A 23,681-nucleotide genomic window follows, 5' to 3' on the forward strand; every position below is an offset into this window, starting at 1 on the left:
CCTCCGGAGGATACCCAACGCACGCCCCAAATCGATAAGCAAGCTCTGCACCCGTAAGCTTTCCTCAAAAGCGGTTGCTTTCGGGAAAAGCTGAATTTTCCTGCACAGTGTGCTTTCGTTGCTGATTCCTGAAACTCGTTCACGTTGCTGGGGTGTCGCGTGTGAAAAATACAATAAAATACAACGCAGGAAAACCTGACAAACCGAAATCCTAAAACGGCAATTGTAAAGTCTAATGCTAAAGTCTAAGGCCAAAGGACTGATTGCAAATTAGAAGCGAATAAGTGCAGGCTACTTTCACTTTCCTCGCCGTGGTGGACCTTATAAATTTTTCACACATTCACATGTGTAGGTGCCTGGTGCGAGTGTGTGTGTGTGTTGGCCTGTGTTTGAAGGCTATTACATATGCGTGGGTAGGTCAATCGGTCAGCTTGACTGCCTGACTGCCAGACGTGACTTCGGCTAAAAACTAGTGGAAAAACCGTGAAGTTAATGTAATTAATACAGTCCGCAGAACATTTCCCAGGCGGGCCATCAAAGGCCAGTGAGCAAATTAGTTCTAGTGCCAAAAGCGCGCTCTTGACCTCATTTTCCTGCCAGGCGTTTTGGTATTACTTCCACGGAAATCACCGGCTTTCCTTCCACTTACAGCCACAAATTAATCAAGCCCTGTCTTTTTTCGGGAAATAAGCCCATTGTGCACATTTGGCATTTGGTTTTCAGTAACAAAATAAAAAGGAAAATAATTTTGTGGCTTTTCTGGCACCTTGGTGAAAGTTTGATTTGTTTGCTGCAAAAAGGCTTAAAGCTCGGCTGCAAAAGGAGCATGCAGGCAGGAGAGTGAGAGGGAGAGAAAGTGGCTCTCTCTTGGCCAACGCTGAGTTGACAGTTTGGGGAAAATGCGACAACAAATGGAAAATGTAAACATTGTGCGTGTTTTTGTTTAGATTCTCGCTCTGACTCTCTCTCACTCTCTCTCTCTCTCGCTGTGTGTGTGTTACTAGGTTATGGATACTATATATAGGAAACTCAATGATAAGTTATCAGCGCTAATGAAAATTCGTGGCCTGTTCACTCAAACGGAATTAAGGAAAATCCAATAAAGTGCGCTGAGAGCAACAGTTGCCTAAAAATAAGCCCTACAAGCAAACCATTACTGGGAATCTACACAACTCAAACGACTACCGACTAAAAAACAATGCCAAATTTTTATAAACCGTCGCTTTAAACTCGTCCAATTAAATACAAAAAAAAAATAAATATAGTCTAAGCCATCACCGTCGATGTTCTACACCCTTACCAAACACAACAATAGAAAGCTTTCCCCCGTGAGATTTATGTCCGCGTGACGACTGGGACCAAACACACCTGTTGATGCCATACTTTTTACCACTTTGCGTTTTCGGCACTTGGCAATCACTTTTCTCCAACAAAAGCGTATTTCTGAAATAAATTTCAAAGAGAGGCAAATAAAATTGAGCGTCCGAATGAAAAATCAAATATGAATACAGGTAAAAAGGCAATTTAATCGTTTTTCCTATGAGTATTTACTCTTTTCCATTTACATTTTGGTTTAATTTAGTGAGTTTCAGTAAACCAAATCGAATATAGTTCATGGCAGTGTCTGGTAATCGTTGGCGTATACGTAATATTTTTCAAACGTATACGTAATATTTTTGTATACGTAATATTTTAGCTAAAAGTAAACAAACAGAAGATTAAGCTATAATTTACTCTATGAACTCATAAAATGCATATTCAAGTTTACATCTAAGCCGTGTGTTTTTGTGAAAAATTACGTATACGCATTAAAAGAAATTCAACACAGTAAATTTTGAAGAATACGTTTAAAAATTGAATTAAAAATAGAAAGACAATTTTAATAGTATTATCAACAGTGTTAAATGTAGATCCTTCCATTTATATAGCATCAATTTGAGAATATTTGATTAACTTTCATCATTTTTGTTGAAGTTCCTTAGTTCAATAAAGGCAGATTTATGGCTATTTCAGTCACACAACTCAACTTGTCATGCCAAAAATCGAAAACTAATAACCTAACCTCTTCCCCACCCTCTGTGCCACCAATTAACGTCATCGTAATCGTTATAATCCAACAAGGAGACCGTAAGGAGCAAGCCCCATTAACACCGCAACAATCGCCGACGCAGCCGGAGCAGCAACAGCCAATTACCAGACACGATGCCTTGGACAGTTCTAGTTCCACCACTAAGCTAAATCATAAATTCAATAACGATAAGGATAAGGATAAGGATAATAAGTCTAGCGATAAGAGAAGGGAGCCCGGCCGAGATTTACTGCCAACGGCCAGTGTTGTCATCGTTGATGAATCATGCGCGCCGACGAGGGCCCAGGAGTCGAGCTCGATCTCAAGGAGCGGCAGCTCCACCACCACCTCCTCCTCGCAGCGACGCCGCCAATTGCAATTCCAGAGACAAAAGGAGGCCAAACTTTATGACCGCGGTGGCGGAGCCGGAGATGAGGCGTCGACCTCAGCTTCGGCCACGGCCACGGCCGCAGCCTCCAATCCCCCGCCCATGGGCGGCGGCGAGCTCGTGAACTGTATAGCCTACGATGACAACACCCTGGTCATAGAGCGCAAGCCCTCGCCCACCTCCCCGTCCACCTCGCGGCGCTATCTGAAGGCCGAGACGCCGACGCGCGGCAGTAGGAAGTACAATCGCAAGTCATCGTCGCCCAAAAGCGACCTGGAGGTGGTGGTGGTCAGGCCGGAGCATCACCACCAGCATCGATCGCCCACGATAACGCTGCCGGTGCCCGCGGCGACGTCGGCACTGACCACATCGGCGTCCGCGGGCACAACGCCCACGGGAGCGGGCCTGGGAGCCGGACTGGGAACTGCGACGGGCACGGTCCTGCAACAAAGGTACATGCAGCTCCAGCTGGAGCACGAAAAGAAATACATTTTCCATGCCATGCAAGAGTTCGATTTAATGGAACAAACTAGGCGGTCTAGGGCATAGTAAGTCGGAACGAGACCCCACAATTAACTATCGTACTCGTACTCGTACTCCTATCGTGCCTAAATGTTGTCCCTAGCTGTCAAGTGTCCTGTGTTTGTCTGGCTACCTTGGTGTGAAAATGAAATCGCATGCGAAACCAAGAATTAGTTTTTAAGATGTGGGTGTTTTTAGGACAATTGGGAAGGTTTTCGTAAAAAGGTGGTCAAGTAGTCAAATATTTGCGGAACTTAGAGGTTCAGATTGAAGTCCAAACTCATTTATAATTTCCTATAACTGAAAGTCAAAGTTTTATGCATACACTCGATGGGTTCACAAATATTTACTATACTAAAATGTGATTTTCTTCCAAAATCTTGGCACCTTTCTTGGACTTTTATTACTGATTTGAATATTTATGCCAAATTAAGTCGTTATCGAATAAACACATATAGCTTACAGCTGCCATAAATCGCCAAAATCCAAGTCCAACGAAATTTGTTTGTTTATTTGGAAAATTCCTTTAAATATCGGTGGTTTATCTTGCCTTTCAGCATTTAGTTTATTACATACCTTCTGGTTTTTCGGGCTTATTGTTGTAATCAATTTAGAATCACTAGGGAAATCGAAAAATATATGTATTAAATTGTATAAAACTTAATATAAGGGGTAAAAGATATTAAGTCTTATTTTAAATATCGCAAAAGAGCAGTTTTCTCCACAACGCGATAAGTTTTAGTCAATGGATCCCTCAATAGCCTCATTAAGACTCCTCAAAGCAAATTATGTGTTAAGGGAATGGAACACCTTAAAATTGAAAAGCATTTACTTAATGTAAGCTCCTGTACACCGAAAAAAAGTAATACAAAATGAATAAGAAATTGATGAATTAGCTTAAAAACTAAAGAAATCCCTGTAAGAATCAATCCCAAAAAGATTGGATTCACTTGAAGAAACTAAATCAAAGATCAAACTAAATGTGTCCCAATGTTTTGCTTTTCTAAATTGCATTTTATTCTTCATTTATCCTTTATTTTTTTCGGTGTACATCCCCAAAACCTGTAGAATAAATGGTTATCACAATTCGACTTTCTATCAATATATAATGTTAACTTTTTGATTTTTCCCCAAAACAGTTGCAGTGCGCTTGAACCCCTCGAGGATCCTGGTCAGCCGGGTTCTGGTGGAACCAGGAGGAGACCCACCAGCACTGAACTCGCTCTCAGCAACGTCACCAGCCAGATTGTGAACAACGCCACCTACAAGCTAGACTTCAAGCAGCGTCGCCACAAAAGCAACAACGGAGGCCCTGAGTCCGCTGCAGCAGCAGGAGCGGGATCGGGATCGGGATCAGGATCTCTTACTGGACTAGCTCAAGGATCGGGCACAAGTCCGGGACAAGCGGCTGGACCCTCGACCAGCGGCACAGGCAGAGGAAGCGGGAAGCGCCGCAAATCTAGCTGCACTTCGTGCGGAGGCGGTGGCATCAGTGCACCGCCCAGACTCACGCCCGAGGAGGCGTGGCAGCTGCAGCCGCAGAACAGTGTGACCAGTGCCGGAAGCACCAACAGCAGCTATAGCAGCGGCGGGGGACGCGACGAGGACAGCAGCTACAGCGCCGTCGGCGGCGACAGCAGCAGCAGCAACAGCTGCAACTGCGACATCACCGGTGACAATAGCACGCTGCATGGGTTTGGCGTGGGCGACGTCAGCAGCTTTATCGGGGATTGCGACGAGTGCGAGCACGACCACGAGGACGACCCCGAGGACGAGTCCCAGACGCTGCGCACGGCTGCCATCGTAGCGGCAGTTGCGGCAGCAGCCAAGGAGGCACGCGACCGGGATCAGGACCAATCGCTGGGCGCCGGCGGAAATACAGACTGCGAAAGCTTCAGCGAAAGGCGCCAGGATGCCGATGAGGGCGTCCGGATCATCCAGGATAGCGGCGGAAACAACGACTCACTCGAGGACGTCGGCGAGGTGGACGACAACGCCGATGTGGTGGTGAGAAAGAATACGCGCAACCGTCCTTCGATCAGGAGGACATGTAGGATCACCGAGGAGGACGACGACGACGACGTTGAAATCGATCACGAGGCGCAGGAGGTGGATGACGAGGAGCCGGAGGGCACTACCATAGATATTGATGAACAGGAACAGCAGGAGCAGCAGCAGCAGCACGAAGACGAATCCATCGAGGACGACGACGAGGACGTGGACGAGTATTTCGAGGAGGAGGAGGACGACACCCAGGCCTTTTCGCCATTCTACTCCAGCTCAGCGGAGCTCATAGACAATTTCGGTGGGGGCACTGGAAAATTCTTCAACATCATGGACTTTGAGCGTGGAGCTGCCGGCGGCTTTTCGCCGAACGGCAATGGCGGCGGACCCGGCGGCGGTGATGCCTCCCAAGGAGCGCGTTATGCCGGCGAGGGAGAACTGGGCGGTGGGAACAATATAATGGGTGAGTCGCGAATATAAACAAAGTTACCTCAAAGAATCAATTAAAAAAGGGTTCTTTAAAAAAATTCTTATACAAAAATATATTTTATTTCTTTAGTTAATTATGTTCGACTTTCTAGGAGCTATGTTTATAATCTGTGAATCGAGATATAGAACCTAATTCCGCTTAAATTGTATCTGTCAACCAACCGCTTGCATCCCCTTCTAGGCATCGATTCAATGGGCATAGCAAACATTCCGGAGACCATGAATGGCACCACCATCGGTCCCAGTGGAGCCGGTGGCCAGAAGGGAGCGGGAGCCGCTGCCGCCGGCCAAAAGAGACCACAGCGACGGGGCAAGCCGCAGCCGGATCGTCCGCAGAGAGCGCTATTCTGTCTGAGTGTTAAGAATCCCCTGCGAGCCTTATGCATCCGCATCGTGGAGTGGAAGTATCCTTTTTATAGAAAGAGAATAACATAAATTTTATGATAATTAATAATTATTAATTATAGTTCAGCAGTCGGTTGTTCGAGGTATAGAAGATATTTATAAATTAATAAGCCAAAACTTTATCATTCAGTTGGTTTTTCTTAACCAATGATCCCTTTTAGACCATTCGAGTTCCTTATTTTGTTAACCATATTTGCCAATTGTATTGCCTTGGCTGTTTACACCCCTTATCCGGGCAGCGATTCGAATGTTACGAATCAGACTTTGGTAAGTCATTTCATTGACCCAAACTGGGAAACGATTAAGGAATATAATTTGAATTGTGTATTACTAATGTCTATGAATTTTTCCCCATGTATCTTTTATATTCACCTCACCCGCACTCGAAACGCTCATCCAATCGTCACATAAAACTCATCTTCGATACAAAAAATCAACCCGAAAACCACGCCCACGTTCCTCAATCCGAAAACACATGCACTCCAAAACCAAAACAAAAACCAAAACCAAAACACACAGGAAAAAGTTGAATATGTATTCCTAGTTATATTCACAGCGGAATGTGTTATGAAAATTTTAGCATATGGTTTTATGTTACATAATGGTGCATATCTAAGAAATGGATGGAATTTATTAGATTTTACAATTGTAGTTATAGGGTAAGCATTTAAAATATTCCAGTTAAAAGCGCAAAGCGCCCAGGCCCCCTCCGGCCTCGTTTTAACCATTTTCTATGTTACCTTATATCCAATTTAATCGAAATTTAAACGAATCAAAAAATCAAGAAAAAAAAAAGAAAAAGAAAAAACAAATTATGCCAAAACTGAGACACGTATGAACTTTGTATGCCACACATTTTTACAGAGCGATTAGCACAGCACTCTCCCATTTGATGAAGGACGCCTTCGATGTGAAGGCCCTCCGGGCCTTTCGTGTGCTACGTCCATTGCGACTTGTATCGGGTGTACCAAGTAAGAGCTTCACTGCACCACAAAAAAAGAAAAGAAAGCTATAGTAACCAAATCACTAGTCCCGAATGTCAAGCGAAAATTCAATATCCACGGTTCAAATCGTGGCCAAAATGCGGCACAGAAATAAAAATAGAATTGTTTGTTTGTTAAGAATAATATATAATACATTTCCGGATCCCAAGACACTCCTAGTCTCGTCAAATTTTACAAATTGATCTTATTTCTGATATTAACTTCATCATCTTAAACAACCAGTACAGATAACGTAAAGAACCCCCATATCTGTGCCGTGTTTTCAGCCAAGCTTTAATTGTTTGTCCTAGATATTTGGCCAGTAACCAACTTAATGAGCACAAAAAAAAAAAGAAACTAAACAAAAACCCAATCGAATATATTGGCTTTTCATAACGCTATTCTACAGGTCTACAGGTTGTGCTTAATTCAATTTTAAAGGCCATGGTGCCACTGTTTCACATTGCACTCCTGGTAATTTTCGTAATCATAATCTACGCGATCATTGGCCTAGAGCTCTTCTCTGGCAAACTGCACAAGGCGTGTCGCGACGAGGTCACAGGTAAGCAAAGACACTCCCATATTGCCCCAACGAACCGTACAATATTTATACGTTGTTCGAATATCATTCAATTGTCTTGAATGCCACCAGATATGTCGCATTACAAAATCAGCGTCCAAAGGTTCTATCACTAGTAGATTAGTGAGTTCGGAAATCGGAGGCCTACCCAATGACTCTTACACCCCAGTCCCACTTCCACTTCCACTTTGAAAGTGCCTCGATTTCCGACTAATCTGCTAGTCAATAAAACTGTTCGTGTAAACAATGTTCTGGACAAGTCAAATATGCCAAAGATGCGGCATATTCCGCCAATGACACTCCACAAGAATCAATCAGAAACAAAACAGAACAAACAGGCACTCCCACGAACACAACGAGCCCCAGAGAAATCATTCCATCATCCCATCACCACATTTCACTCCATCACTAATGCATGAATCCTAAACAAATCAAAATCCAACAAATCGGAATCTAGGTGAATACGAGGACGAGATCCGGGCCTGCGGCGGAGGCTATGAGTGTCCGCCGGGCATGAAGTGCTACGGCGGCTGGGACGGACCCAACGATGGCATCACCAACTTCGACAACTTCGGCCTGGCCATGTTGACGGTGTTCCAGTGCGTCACCCTCGAGGGCTGGACTGATGTCCTGTATAACGTAAGTTGTCTTAAAGTGTAAAAAGTCGCCACAAGAAATTAGAAAAATTAGTCATGTTGTTAACTTTATATATATTTTGATTTATTTAAACTGTTGGTAAGTTCTTTTGCCTTTAAAGATTGATGTATTTATTCGATTTAATAATAATTTTCACCCTTCCAGATCCAAGATGCCATGGGCAGCGACTGGCAGTGGATGTACTTCATTTCCATGGTCATTCTGGGTGCCTTTTTCGTGATGAACCTAATTCTCGGTGTGTTGTCCGGCGAGTTCTCTAAGGAGCGTAACAAGGCCAAGAATCGCGGCGACTTCCAAAAACTGCGTGAAAAGCAGCAGATCGAGGAGGACCTGCGGGGCTACCTCGACTGGATCACCCAGGCGGAGGACATCGAGCCGGATGCCGTCGGCGGCCTGATATCCGATGGCAAGGTCAAGCAACCCAACGAAATGGACTCCACAGAGAATCTGGGCGAGGAGATGCCCGAAGTCCAGCTGACCGAGTCGAGATGGCGAAAGATGAAGAAGGACTTTGATAGGGTCAATCGCCGGATGCGACGTGCCTGCCGTAAGGCCGTCAAGTCCCAGGCCTTCTACTGGCTCATCATTGTCCTGGTGTTCCTCAACACGGGCGTCCTGGCCACCGAGCATTATCAGCAGTTGGATTGGCTGGACAACTTCCAGGGTGAGACAATATAGCATCGTTTTCTATAATATATTTATCCATCACCGATATATTTTATACAGAATACACGAACATGGTCTTTATCGGCCTCTTCACCTGTGAAATGTTGCTGAAGATGTACAGTCTGGGCTTTCAGGGCTACTTTGTTTCGCTGTTCAATCGCTTCGATTGCTTCGTGGTGATTGGCAGCATCACGGAGACCCTGCTGACCAACACGGGAATGATGCCTCCGCTGGGTGTCTCCGTGCTGCGATGCGTGCGTCTTTTGCGAGTCTTCAAAGTGACCAAGTAAGAGTGCTCACCATATCAACAAGTTTCTATATAACTAGAATGCTTTTCTACCTTTCAGATACTGGCGATCCCTTTCGAATCTCGTGGCTTCCCTATTGAACTCTATACAATCGATTGCTTCGCTTTTGTTACTGCTCTTCCTATTTATTGTGATATTTGCCCTGCTCGGCATGCAAGTCTTTGGCGGCAAGTTTAATTTTGATGGCAAAGAGGAGAAGTATCGGATGAATTTCGACTGCTTCTGGCAGAGCCTGCTCACAGTCTTTCAGGTGAGTTGTATGAAACTCCAAACTTGGAATATCAAGTAATGCTATTATCCCGACAGATCATGACTGGTGAGGACTGGAACGCTGTGATGTACACGGGCATCAATGCCTATGGTGGGGTTTCCTCCTACGGTGCCTTGGCCTGTATTTACTTTATCATATTGTTCATATGCGGTAACTATATATTGCTGAACGTGTTCTTGGCCATTGCCGTGGACAATTTGGCCGATGCCGACTCTCTATCCGAGGTGGAAAAGGAAGAGGAGCCCGTAAGTAGAAAAACCTTTCTGAAAATATATTACAAATTTTAACGATATATGTTTTCCAGCACGATGAATCGGCTCAGAAAAAGTCTCACAGTCCCACGCCCACCATCGATGGCGAGGATGATCATCTAAGCATTGATTTGGATATGGATCACCAAGAAATGGATGACGAGGACAAAATGTAGGAAAATTACATAGTCAGTCAGTGATTTTAAGACTAGTTTGAGTTGATCTTTGTCATATATTCATATAAGAACATTCCTGCCCAAGACAGATACTAATAGTCCTTATTTTTAGGGATCATGAAACCCTCTCCGACGAGGAAGTCCGTGAAATGTGCGAGGAGGAACAAGAAGGTATGTTTTAATGGACACTTTCCATAACTTTTTCAACTAAGCTTTAGTTTAAGATTTATACATAAACTACGAATTCAAATTAGGTATCTTAGCTTACGCTTAGACATACTAAAAACTAACACATATCGAAACCAAACCCAAAAATATTTCCTAAAACTATGCCGCCGACGCCATCATACTCCGCCGCTATTTTCTTGGAAACCTCGCACAAAAAAAAAAATAAAAACCTGCCAAATAAACACACGAAACACTCGAAATTATTAATCGAAAGACTCCAATTCCGAAGTATCAGCACGTGTCACTGCACGACCCCGGCGATTATCCGAAGTCAGCATGAAGAAGACTAAAAAGCCCATTCCGCGAGGCAGTGCATTTTTCATTTTCAGTTACACGAACAGGTAAATCAATCAAGCAATCCATCACTGATCGAAACCAACCCAAGAAACCAAACAAACAAACAGTCGCACACTCGTTGATATGGTTCATGTGTCTTGTGATTTGATTTGAGTTACTTTCCTTTGATCCTTACCCTGGTTTGCACACCGGTTCAGCAGTTTGTGGTTTGCATGTGACAAACAATCGACTATATAATTCCCCATCGAGCTGTATCTAATGCGTATTGCGAATGTATATAACTTGTAATATTTTCGAGACAAGAAACCCATATACGATGCTCATGTTTTTCAGTTTTTCAGTTTTTCTTACCTTGGTTTTATTGCATTTTGCTGTTAAGGTTGGCCAATCTTAAGTATTTTACAAAACATTTTTAATGCAGGTATATGATCGATACCAATACTTTTTATATACACATATATGACACTTTCAGAACTGATTATTTTTTTGCTAGAATCTAGGTTTAATTTTAAGGTATTTTGTAGATGAACCGTTTAAATGGCTTCCGTCCATAATTGCTCATCATTGTGTTTATTATTTTTTTCCAAATTGGCAACCACATATATACACGTAATATATGATAAAATTTGTATTGCATATAGTGGATGAAGAAGGCATGATTACAGCACGCCCACGACGTATGTCCGAGGTTAATACGGCCACGAAAATTCTACCCATACCGCCGGGCACATCATTTTTTCTTTTCTCACAAAAGAACAGGTTTTTATTATTATTGTTTAGTTTTAATTTCCCTCAGAATAAGAAAAATGTCTGAAAAAAAAAACAAATATTTTTTATATGTGCGTATGTGTGTCTGTAAAGCATAATATTAGTGATAATGTGTCTGTGTCCTTTTTAACCTGGTTTCGTGTATTGTCCCAAGTGAAACACAAAAAAATCAAAACCATCCCGAATTCATTTTTATTTTGACTAGTCTTTAGAAGCCCCATTTCAGTAGACCAACTTTGTTTAGATTCATAAATATTAGCTGCTTCTTATACCATTTTTATTGTTTCTATAACCTGTCTTGTGAACACCCTAATCCTCCTGCATGATCTGTATTTCAGTTTGTTTTTTGTGTTTTTACTGTTTTTTTAAAACCGAAAACCTTGGGTTTTTCATTGACCTTCTTTTATTCGCTGACAGGTTCCGCGTCTTTTGCCACTGGCTCTGCAATCACAGCAATTTCGGCAACATTATCCTGTGTTGCATCATGTTCTCGTCGGCCATGTTGGCAGCCGAGAACCCTCTGAGGGCCAACGACGACCTGAATAAAGTAAGTAGCTCCTGTTCCAAGCAAAATGCCATCAAGTGAACTTTAAAACTTGTAAGTTACCAAGTTACGATCTGTGCTTGCCTAGAGTTGACATCACTACTGTGCTTTCTTTTTATCTGAACACACTTTTCATTCGGTGTCTATCCCTGTCCATTTGTTTTCCAGGTGCTCAATAAATTTGATTACTTTTTCACGGCAGTTTTCACAATAGAACTGATTCTGAAATTGATTTCATACGGCTTCGTGTTACACGACGGAGCCTTCTGCAGGTCCGCATTTAATCTATTAGATTTACTTGTGGTCTGCGTGTCTTTGATATCTCTAGTGTCCAGGTAAACGATAACTCATTTAACTACTCTAACCCAGTAGTTGTGATACTAATTACTTCTGGAACAAAACCAATAACGTCGATTTCAACTGCAGTTCGAATGCGATTTCAGTCGTGAAAATTCTACGTGTGCTCCGTGTTTTAAGGCCGCTCAGAGCCATCAATCGTGCCAAGGGTCTCAAGGTAAGAGTTCATCCAAAGCACTTTCTCTACTCGCCATTTTCTATTACTTTTTTATTTTCGTTTTTCTGACACACGAATAACTGCTTTCATTAAAAATGTTTTTATTTTGATTACTTAATTCAGTTGCGAGATAACTCCTTTTTTATTTTCAACTACTTAAAGTAAAATGCAATTTTTAAATAACCCAAAGATGTGGTCTTTGGCCAAAAGAAAACCAAACATAAAACCTTGAAATGCTGGGTGTAGGGTGCACCACAATCGATTTATACAAAAATATATATATTATATCTTAATGAATTATACACAGCTGAAAAGAAGAATTTTTAGTTTTGAGCTTTACTCGTAACACCTAACGAAAATGGGCGTGGAATAGAAATGTATGGGCGTGGCTTGGGCATAGTGAAATCTATGTAATAACCCTTGATACTAAAAACACACGACCACCGACTTGTGCGCGCAACAAAAGGAAGTCAGAAACAAAATAAGCATTGTGTATTTTAAGTCCTTTATATTTAAACGAGAGTAATTCTAAAACTATGTATCGTCGTATCACATACAGCATGTTGTTCAATGTGTCATAGTCGCGGTTAAGACTATCGGAAATATTGTGCTCGTCACATGCCTACTGCAATTCATGTTTGCCGTTATAGGAGTCCAGTTGTTTAAGGTATGATTTTACTTTTAAGTTTGATTTTTTACATTTTTTTTTTTATTAAGTACATGCCTAAGATAATAGGGCTAGAAGAAAAGTACCTGCCAAGGCATTTAATACCCTTGAGAAATAATATAAATTGGGCTTTTTTTAACTTGTATTTAATACAGTTATATTAGAAATTACCTATTTTTAAATTTGGAGATTAACAAAAGTTTTTTCAGAATAGGAAATTGATATATTACATTTTATGATGTACTTAAAATTTTGATTTTACTGTATAAACTTATTTAAAATGTCTCTAAATTAGATTTCAAGGGTATTAAATGCTTTAATTTTAAGAGACTTGTATACAAAATGTGAATTGAATTTCAAATTTATGTAAAAAGAGAGCAGTCTGCGCATGAACCCTTTCCTAATATTTAAGTTAACTTAGCTTAGTCTTCAAGTTAACAAAGTTTTAAAGATAGTTACAGCTTAGTTTATAAATTTAAAATAGGTGGAGTTTGTCTAGATATTTAAGAGATGTGTACAAAATATTGATTATTTCAACTCATGCAAAGAACTTTCCTAACATTGTGTTGTTCCAAATTAATTTTCGTTTCAATTTGCCACGATTAATATTGCTTGACAAGTTGGTTTTTCCTTTAGTCTTTAATATATATTTACTAATTTATGTACAGCATAATTGGTTCTACTAATAATGAAATCAGTTTAGATAAGAACAAAAAAACAAATGAAAATGTAAATAATTAAAACCTCTGCTGCCTAGTATTGCTTATTAATGCGCAGCCTAACACTCAAGGAGCACTCGGTATAGGAGCCTAAAAATCAAAGATCAACAACTGAAGAAGAGATTGCTTAGGAGTTCCAAAGCCATGTCCGTTCATTACCTTAGGACTTATCGTTTCTCGGATAGCTAACCAACAACTCAAGCGATTACACCGATCCTAACACAACTCACACGACTCTAAAACACACACATTATGCATAAACTGTAATCAATATCAATTCGTATATATTCCACACCCATTTTCTGCGTTTGTACACGTCTAAATGCAACGAATCGACATCCAATATTCCAAAAGCACACACCACAGCACCTGAGTCTTGGGTTTTTCTCCCCCAGCATCCCAGAAGCAACCTACCTTGCACCCTAGCATCAAGGCCAACCAAAGCTAAGCTTTCAGGTGTACAAAAAAAAAACCCTTAGAGCCTTGCGGACCATCGGAACTAACAATCCATTTTAACATTTCCATTGTAAAGCTGATTGAATCCACAGTAAAATATATTTTAAGTGCACAAAGATCCACGAGTAATAAAGTAATTCCCTATGTTCTCTCAAATTTTTTACTTTGGATTTATTATTCAATAAAATACACTCGTTTTATTATTTACTCAAACACTTTATTATTTCTCTTAACACTCTCAATCTAGACCTTTTGTTTTATAAATCCTTATTTATCCATCCAAAACTATAAAACAAAATCGTACTCTTCAAAAAATTTTACTTTAAACCAAATACAAAACTTCTTAAGGATGATGACCCAATATTTTAAATGTATTTTCTTCCATTTTCTCTCCTTGAACGTGTATTTTTTTGGTTGTTTTTAATTGTATTTTGGCAACCCATCAACGAAAATTGTATAAAATTAATACTGATACCATTTCAAACCTTTGTTTTCATTGCAACAAAATCCTAAACATTAAAATGTGGCCAACAAAAATAAAACAAAAACACAACACCCTAACCCTATTATTGATGCTGACAAATCACACACAAACTTGAATTGAAAATATAAAAATTATTCAATTATCATAATCACGTCACAAATTAAAAATCCAACCAATTGGCCTGCACTGAAACATTACGAACCTCTGCAGTATGTGGTCAAGTGCGTTGTAGTCGCAATCAAAACCATCGGTAATATCATGTTGGTGACATATTTGTTGCAATTCATGTTTGCTGTTATTGGAGTACAACTCTTTAAGGTAATTTCTTTGAATTTTATATGAAACATGATTGGTGAAGGGTGCCTTCAGTTGGCTTTAAGTGTGCGCTTCTATTTTTGAAAGGAATCAACTATATAAATAAATTAAAAACAGAAAACAAATGCTGCTTAATGTGCTTTGAATTTTGATGTGTTTTTTCCATTTGGGTATCTGTGTTGTAGGTTAATTTTTGTGATAGTTCCAAACCCAAAGGTAACTATTCTCAATGTCATATCTTTGAATTATGGACAGAACCAATCTTTTTCTATGACAAACTCTGAGCTTTCCTTTTCCCTAACGAAATCTACGCTTTGCAACAGTTGGTAAACCAAAGAGCAATTCAAAGGCTTTACCAACCGGCTTAGTTCTGTTTTTGGCTTCTCCAAAGTAACCTCAAGGCAAGAGTGTCGTTGGCTGGCCCCCCTGCTAACCCAATGTAATATATTTCTATATCTTCCCATGTACCTAACACCACTTGAAACCTAGTAACAACTCGTTTTTGTCCCGTCTGTAAATATATTGCGTTGTCCAACAAAAATATTAACTAAAATCGTTCTCGTCCTTCCAATAATTTCCAGCCGTGTATGTAAATGTGTTTGCATATGAAACACCCTGTATATGTGTGCATACATTTAATCCAAAATAAAAACATAGAGCTAGATAGTCTATTGTATTCCGATCCATACTATATTTTTGACTAGGTCTTAGTTAATAGTCCGTACAGTAAAGCAGTTTTAATGTTTGTGATTTGCGGAAAGCAACCTCGGTGGAAGTCAATTTCCCGTTGAGATTGCTTTCCCTCTGACTTATCTGGCATTAGATTCCATGTTCTAATTCTTTGCTGTCTTTCCATCGCCGCTTCGTCCCTCTGCATTCCCAACCAAAACCTTTCATAAAAATAGGGCAAATTTTTCAAGTGCACTGATGGTTCCAAAATGACTGAAGCTGAATGCTAGTAAGTTTTGATTTTGATTAATATAAGCAACGAAAAGAGGATTTACAAATTCTCTAACCCCTTATAGTGGCACCTATCTGGTCTACGACGACGGTGATGTCCATAAGCCGCGTCTCAAGGAGCGGGAATGGAGCAACAATCGGTTTCACTTTGACGATGTGGCCAAGGGCATGCTGACTCTTTTCACGGTCTCCACCTTCGAGGGCTGGCCCCAGTGAGTGTGGAGGGAAGCTTCTCCGGACTCCTCAGATCCTTAATATTTCCATTTTAGATTGCTTTACGTTTCCATCGATTCAAACATGGAAAATGGCGGCCCCATACACAACTTCCGTCCGATCGTGGCTGCCTACTATATAATCTACATTATTATTATTGCCTTCTTCATGGTGAACATATTCGTCGGTTTCGTTATTGTCACCTTCCAAAACGAGGGCGAGCAGGAGTACAAGAATTGTGATCTGGATAAGAATCAGCGTAATTGCATAGAATTTGCGCTGAAAGCAAAGCCTGTAAGGCGCTATATACCCAAGCATGGCATACAGTATAAGGTCTGGTGGTTCGTGACATCCTCGTCCTTCGAATACACCATATTCGTACTGATCATGATAAACACGGTGACGCTGGCCATGAAGTTCTACAATCAGCCTCTGTGGTACACCGAACTTCTTGATGCCCTGAATATGATCTTTACGGCAGTGTTTGCCCTGGAATTTGTTTTTAAACTGGCAGCCTTTCGGTTTAAGGTAAGTTGAGTTTTAATATGGGGAAAAAAGGGGATAATTAATTCATGGTATTTGCAGAACTACTTTGGCGATGCCTGGAACGTTTTCGATTTTATTATTGTTTTGGGCAGTTTCATTGACATTGTCTACTCTGAAATCAAGGTTTGTAGCAGGGCTAACTCTTTGAGATCTATAAAACTTTACTTGTAAAAATATCCACAGAGCAAAGACACTTCTCAGGCAGCTTGTGACATTGTCGAGGGCTGCAAATCCAAGGCCAAGTCGGTAAGTTTATCGATTAAATATATATAAATATATATTTATTACATTTAATTACCTTTCAGGGTGGCTCGAATCTTATATCCATTAATTTCTTCCGCCTGTTTCGTGTGATGCGACTTGTCAAGCTTCTCAGCAAAGGAGAAGGCATTCGCACCTTACTTTGGACTTTTATCAAATCATTTCAGGCTCTGCCCTATGTGGCCCTGCTTATTGTACTTTTATTCTTTATCTATGCAGTTGTGGGAATGCAAGTAGGTCTTCTTTAGAAAATACTCTAAAGTACTTTGGCTCAAGTTTATATTTTATTTTTCAAGGTTTTTGGCAAAATTGCATTGGATGGCGGCAACTCCATAACGCACAACAATAACTTCCAGACCTTTCAGCAGGCGGTGCTGGTGCTATTCCGTTCGGCCACCGGAGAGGCGTGGCAGGATATCATGATGTCCTGCTCGGCCCAGCCGGACGTAAAGTGTGACATGAATTCGGATACGCCAGGAGATCCCTGCGGCTCTTCAATAGCCTATCCCTACTTCATTTCCTTCTACGTTCTCTGTTCGTTTTTGGTAACTTGGAAATTTTATAAACCTTTCCTGGTATGGAATATAAAACCCCTATTTTTATAGATCATCAATCTTTTCGTGGCTGTCATTATGGACAACTTCGACTACTTGACCCGCGATTGGTCCATCCTGGGTCCCCATCATCTGGACGAGTTCATCCGCTTGTGGAGCGAGTACGATCCGGATGCCAAGGGCCGCATCAAGCACTTGGACGTGGTCACGCTGCTGCGAAAGATATCACCGCCGCTGGGCTTCGGCAAGCTCTGCCCGCATCGCATGGCCTGCAAACGGCTGGTGTCCATGAACATGCCCCTCAACTCCGACGGAACCGTCCTGTTCAACGCCACCCTTTTTGCTGTGGTTCGCACCTCGCTGAGCATCAAGACGGAGGGCAACATCGACGACGCTAACGCCGAACTGCGGGCCACCATCAAGCAGATCTGGAAGCGAACCAATCCGAAGCTGCTGGATCAAGTGGTTCCGCCGCCGGGCAACGATGACGAGGTGACCGTGGGCAAATTTTACGCCACCTATCTCATCCAGGACTATTTCCGGCGCTTCAAGAAGCGCAAGGAGCAGGAGGGCAAGGAAGGCCATCCGGACAGCAATACGGTCACCTTGCAGGCGGGTCTGCGAACCCTGCACGAGGTGTCGCCGGCCCTCAAGAGAGCAATTTCCGGCAACCTCGATGAACTGGACCAGGAGCCGGAGCCCATGCACCGGGTAAGAGAATGAAATTCCTTATAAAGTCTAATTTATTGACTGACTTCCCTGCAGCGCCACCACACCCTCTTCGGCAGCGTGTGGTCGTCGATCCGGCGCCATGGCAACGGAACCTTCCGGCGCAGCGCCAAGGCGAACGCCTCGCAAAGCAACGGAGCTCTGGCCATCGGCGGCTCAGCCTCCGCGGCGGTGGGCATGGGCGTGGGTGGTAGCACAATGGTGCTGGGCAGCGCCGATGCCGCTGGCGGGGATTATCTGTACGACAGCTTGAACCGCAGCGTGGCCGACGGGGTGAACAACATTACGCGGAACATCATGCAGGCCAGGCTGGCGGCGGCCGGGAAGCTGCAGGACGAGCTGCAGGCCTCCGGAAGTGGCGGCGAACTGAGGACCTTCGGCGAGAGCATCTCCATGCGGCCTTTGGCCAAAAACGGGGCTCCGGTTACTGTGACCGGAACGCTGCCGCCGGAGGCCAATGCCATTTCCTACGAGTGAGTATGCGGGCGTAGGGCTTCACTGGGAACGGACATTAGGCCAATGTTGGAGCTTGCTCTTTTGGTTTTCACCTAGAGAAAAAAAAAAAAGATACGAAAAAAAAAAAAGATAAACACACACCAAGCTCCATTACCATACTACTTGTTACTATGGCTTGCTGTTTAGTGAGTTGATCAATATTCCTTACTGCCAACCATTATCGTTTCTGTTTCGTGGCATTTTGTTTGGTCACCTAGAGAAGAGCGCCTTAAAGTTTGTAATGGACAAAAGGAGCCGGCCAAGCGTACCGACTTGGCAGCACACCAAAGCAAGATACCGAGTTTCAAATTAGTTGACTTAGCGAACCTAGTTGCAATCACAAAATACCTTTAAACTAGCGGATTTAAAACCAATCGAAATAAGACCAACCAACAAGAACTTATTGAAAAAAAAAAGAGCCACATATAAACCAAACTTTTACTCAATCCCCGAACATTAATTTCAGCAACCGCAATCGTGGTATTTTATTGCATCCATATAACAATGGTAAGCCTAAAATGCTGCAAATTGCAATAATAAAATTAAAACAGAAACCAAAACCTAACAATCAACTACAGCATAAATGCAACAGCAACAGCAACAGCAAAAGTGCACAACAATTTATTAACCTTATTTTTAATGTGTTTATACTTTATTCGTTTTTACTGGATAAAATTCTGAAATTAATTCCGATCGATTGGTTCGTTTGTTGTTTTCTCACACACTCCCAAAAATTCGACCCTAACAAAAACGCAACAAATTCTTACCCAAAACACCGATATGACTGTATTCATTTGTTTTGTTCGAACTCCGACTATGTAGCTGCTGCATTCCAACTAAAAATATTGCAAAATTAAATCATGTACAGACTATCGCCCACTGCGTTCTCGTATAAGATTCTATAAGTTATTGCCTGCGGCATGTACAAATGTTGATATGATAATTCAAATCGAGAGCAACACACCCATAACCAATGAGACTAGGCGGCTGATTTTTTGTTTTATTGTAGTTTCTTGGCTGTTCGTTAATCGGTAATTAAATTAAAAACAACTAAAATCAAAACAGCATTATGTTTTCCTAACATTCGTAGTAAGCATTCATTAGATCTTTAATTAGGATTACATAGTCTAGTTAATGTAGAACAAATGTAGTACTATTTGAGTGCAGCTTCATCCAACAGCTAAACTAGAAACGCTTTCGCTGCCATAGAGTTAAAGTCAAGCAAAACACACAGCCACACATCTCGATACATAAGCATATACATTTGAGATTGTTCCAGAGCAGATCTTAAGCAGGTAAAGTCAAAACATTGCAGACTCTGAAGACTCTGAAGAGTCCCCATAACTGATAACCCCGTGAAAGTGCCCCATATTACCTTATTATATTACGTTTCCTTATTTTTATTGGAGCAAAGTATTTTATTTTAAGAACAAGATGCAGCAAGTAACTATACCTGACATCTAATTGGCTGATCTATCTGAAATACTATCGATACAAACCCCCCTATACAAGTAATCTCTCCCCAAGGAATCGCCCTAATAAATTAATACTACTAACCGAAGCGAATGTGGCTCCTTTTGTTAATTACAAACTAATCAACGGAACTAACACACGAAAAATCCAACGTGAAATCGTTAAGATAAAATCAAACTAGAAAGAACAAAAACACATCAGTCAATTGTGTCTGCTAAAGTAATTTGTCTTTATAACTCTTTCTCACAAAAATCTTCATTATAGCTTAAGTGATTCGAGTTTAAAAACCACCGAGTGCTGAGTTTCGAACCCTGACAAATTCCTGATGGATGAGTTTCGAAAGAGTTCGAGGCAGATCACAGAGTCAGAGATCGTTCCCAAAGATTCAGAGTTATGTTTTAATGTTTTCCGTTAAGTTTTGAATGAGACAAATGAACAATTGCAACATTCCGTTACCGTAACGGTAAAGACTATGCTATTTGTGTGTGACCGAGTTGAGAGTTTCGTCCCTGATAACAAAAGTGGATCTAATGACATAACACCTACAACCAGAACAACCAGAACAACAAACTACAACCAGAACCAGAAACAACTTTAACCACAACAATCGTTTAACACGCAACAACAGCAACAAGAGAGAACGTAATTAAAAGCAAACCCAAAAGCCCGATATCGATGTCTATATACTCTCCATATATATATAAATATGCAATTTTGTTTATATACCTATAAACAAGCCGTGATGTTGTGCCCATCTACTCATAAGCCTTGGACTTGGCTTTACTGAACATTAGCCCCTAAGAAAATGTGTGTGCGTGTGTGCCTTGCGACCATAAACAAAAAAACCCCCCATCAAATACTTACGATACTAACTAAACCAATTACTCAATCGCTATACCCGAGCCGAGGATCCGATCGGTGATCGTTGTCTCCATTGCTATGCTACCAATATACGTATTTGTTTTCCTAGAGCAGCTCTTTCAATGACTCCTCGCTGTTGTCCTTCAATGTTGTAATGTCGTCGTCGCTTCCTCTTTTCGTTTTGTGTGGAATTTACAGTCACATGGATGGGGCCTAGGGATCCCCCTCACCAACATTCAAAACACTGTGAATACACCATACACGCCACACCTCTGAGATATCGCTTGCATTGTTCATAGAACGCCTGGCCGTAAAACCGTTTAGATGTTACCTAGCTTATAAGTATCCGCCAAAATACTAAGTTTGCCTAGTTGTATCCATAATTGCTTGCTTTAGCTAGAGAATCTTTTGATTTGGTTTGAGTTCTGCTTATGATCATAGTCTTAAAGGTTGTTAACCAGAATGACAATGTTTGAAAACAGTGTTAATACAAATTATAATATCGAATGCCTAACTAAATACTAACTGTAATATGAACAAACTATAAGCTTGATGATCAAAATGAGAGTTAAAGAAATACTATATTTAAAAGAGAAGAATGTAAGTATCGATAAAACGTTTAAAAATATAAATATTTGTATAAAGACATATAAAATTATCACAGAGAACTGAAATTTAGTTTAGTTACTTAATTGGACTTCAATTTTTGGTTTAAACATCTATGCGTTTTCCTTTTGTTTTTGTTAAGGTACCTAAAAATGTATATATCAAATGTAATAAGAGCCTTAGTATTAATAGACTTGAAACCGATTTTAAGTTTTCACTATAAAAATACAAAATTGTAGGTAATTATTTCTAGAAACATATAAATTAAGAAAAGTTGAGTATATTTCATTGTCAAAATTTTGTAAAATACCACAGATCATCAAGCTCTATAAAGTTATATCCATATTATGCGTATATATATATATGTATATCCATCAAAGATACGATATTTGTGTATACCTTTAAATGAATTAATTGCCAAATTTCTTGTTTTATTGCGCACAAGCAGTCTACGCCCCCAATGGTACTATTCCTGGCCACGAGCGCATGATCCAATCGACACCAGCTAGTCCCTACGATCAGCGTCGTTTACCAACTTCATCTGAAATGAACGGCCTGGCCGAATCATTGATTGGAGGGGTGAGTAACAGCTGAATATAGGTAAACTTATAATAATGCAATAAGATGCAGCTGGCTTTAGAGACCTCTTATGAACAGAATCTTCAGAGGGACTGTAGCTAGTTCTAGAGCCAGCATCTCTTGCCGTTACGCATCTTATACTCTGATATTGTGGGCAGTTTATTTTAGATAAATCCAAAAGAAATTTTTAAAATTTTTAAATATATAAAATGTATATAATGTGAATCCTGAATCTTGAATGAAATATTTTAGGTACTCGCCGCTGAGGGTTTGGGCAAATACTGTGACTCTGAGTTCGTGGGGACGGCCGCTCGCGAGATGCGTGAGGCCCTGGACATGACGCCCGAGGAGATGAACCTGGCCGCCCACCAGATCCTCTCGAACGAGCACTCGCTGAGCCTAATCGGCAGCAGCAACGGCAGCATCTTTGGAGGCTCGGCCAGCGGGCTGGTGGGTGCTGGTGGAGGTGGCGGCAGTAGCATTCGCAACGCCTTCGGTGGCAGTGGAAGCGGACCCGCCTCCCTGTCGCCGCAACATCAGCCGTATTCGGGCACATTACAATCCCCACCGATTCCGGATAATCGGCTCAGACGCGTGGCCACAGTTACGACCGCAAACAATAATCATAAGTCCCAACTTAGCCAAAACAGTTTGAGTAATTTAAATAGAGCTAATGCCCATAGTCAAATAAACATCGTACCAACCACACAACAACAACAGCAGCAGCAGCAACAGTTGCAGCAGCAGCAGCAGCAGCAGCAGAAATCGCCGCAACGAGGCCAGGGGAATCAGAATCAGGGCTTCTCCTCATAGCACGCACACTTTAGGCCACATATACAAAATGTCTTCTTGGTGGAATTTTAACTGCACATCCAACGAAATGTGTACTATTTAACGAAATTTTATTTGTACATCTAGCGAAAGTTGACGCGGAATGTGTTAATATTTGTATAATTAGCGAAGAAAAAACAGTTTAGTCTTAAGGGCCGAGAATTGTTCTATTCGAATCGTTCATAAGCGAAAGCGACAGCAGACAACAAAATAAAACAAAATAAACTTGTAAAATTTGTATAAAATAAATCAACCAATTGTAGTTGTATAAAATGAATAGTGTTTTTTGCCTTTTTGAGAAGTCTATCTTGGCGCATTGTCCTCCAACGAGCCATAAAACCAATATTAAGCATACAAAATACTAAACAACATACTATATGAATGTAAATTAAGGAAATTATATATTTTTGGAAAACAAACACCTAAGCCTAACTTGTAATTATAATTATATAAATCAAAACCAAAATGATTAAAAGGGAAAAAAATGGAACAATATAATTGGTTAGAGTTTAATCACCTAAAAAAGAATTGATATACATCATATAATTTTCGTTATTGAAGGACAGAGTAATATACCTATTTCGATTTAGACGCATTTTATTTTTTAAGTATTTAATAATTGACTAATTAATGTTAAAAGGAATTGTTTACTATAAATATATATATAACAGACAAATTCATAAATGTAATAGCATAATTTCAACAGAAATGAGAGACGCCGAACCCATTGAAAAGTAAATGTAAACTGAATTTTAATTGTTATGATTGAATTTTTAAAAATAAAAACAAACAAAATATATGAGCAACAGAAAA

General features: G+C 40.9%; 1 protein-coding gene across 12 annotated transcripts; it reads left to right on the forward strand.

Moving 5' to 3' along the window:
• The first annotated feature begins 119 nt into the window (after positions 1-119).
• Ca-alpha1D (Ca[2+]-channel protein alpha[[1]] subunit D) lies at positions 120-23,681 on the forward strand. 12 transcript variants are annotated; one of them, XM_041776188.2, is made up of 34 exons: positions 120-225; positions 1,005-1,511; positions 2,122-2,908; positions 4,118-5,445; positions 5,653-5,875; positions 6,038-6,143; positions 6,396-6,535; positions 6,741-6,847; positions 7,269-7,421; positions 7,897-8,078; positions 8,241-8,760; positions 8,823-9,048; positions 9,110-9,320; positions 9,377-9,586; positions 9,646-9,764; positions 9,881-9,939; positions 10,935-11,052; positions 11,479-11,608; positions 11,774-11,940; positions 12,032-12,119; positions 12,679-12,786; positions 14,656-14,763; positions 15,666-15,718; positions 15,786-15,932; positions 15,990-16,461; positions 16,519-16,602; positions 16,663-16,725; positions 16,785-16,973; positions 17,037-17,285; positions 17,346-18,005; positions 18,060-18,496; positions 18,985-19,025; positions 21,907-22,037; positions 22,290-23,681. In XM_041776188.2, the coding sequence occupies exons 2-34, from the start codon at positions 1,502-1,504 to the stop codon at positions 22,848-22,850; spliced, it is 8,187 nt and encodes a 2,728-aa protein (XP_041632122.1). In that variant the 5' UTR covers positions 120-225; positions 1,005-1,501; the 3' UTR covers positions 22,851-23,681. The 12 variants fall into 12 exon arrangements, 10 of the variants coding, with proteins under 10 accessions (XP_041632122.1, XP_041632114.1, XP_041632115.1 ...); XM_041776180.2 differs by lacking the exons at positions 10,935-11,052; positions 14,656-14,763 and adding an exon at positions 10,211-10,337; XM_041776181.2 differs by lacking the exons at positions 10,935-11,052; positions 12,679-12,786 and adding an exon at positions 10,211-10,337.

This window comes from Drosophila kikkawai, chromosome 2L (assembly GCF_030179895.1).
Source record: "Drosophila kikkawai strain 14028-0561.14 chromosome 2L, DkikHiC1v2, whole genome shotgun sequence".
Lineage (NCBI taxonomy): Eukaryota > Metazoa > Arthropoda > Insecta > Diptera > Drosophilidae > Drosophila > Drosophila kikkawai.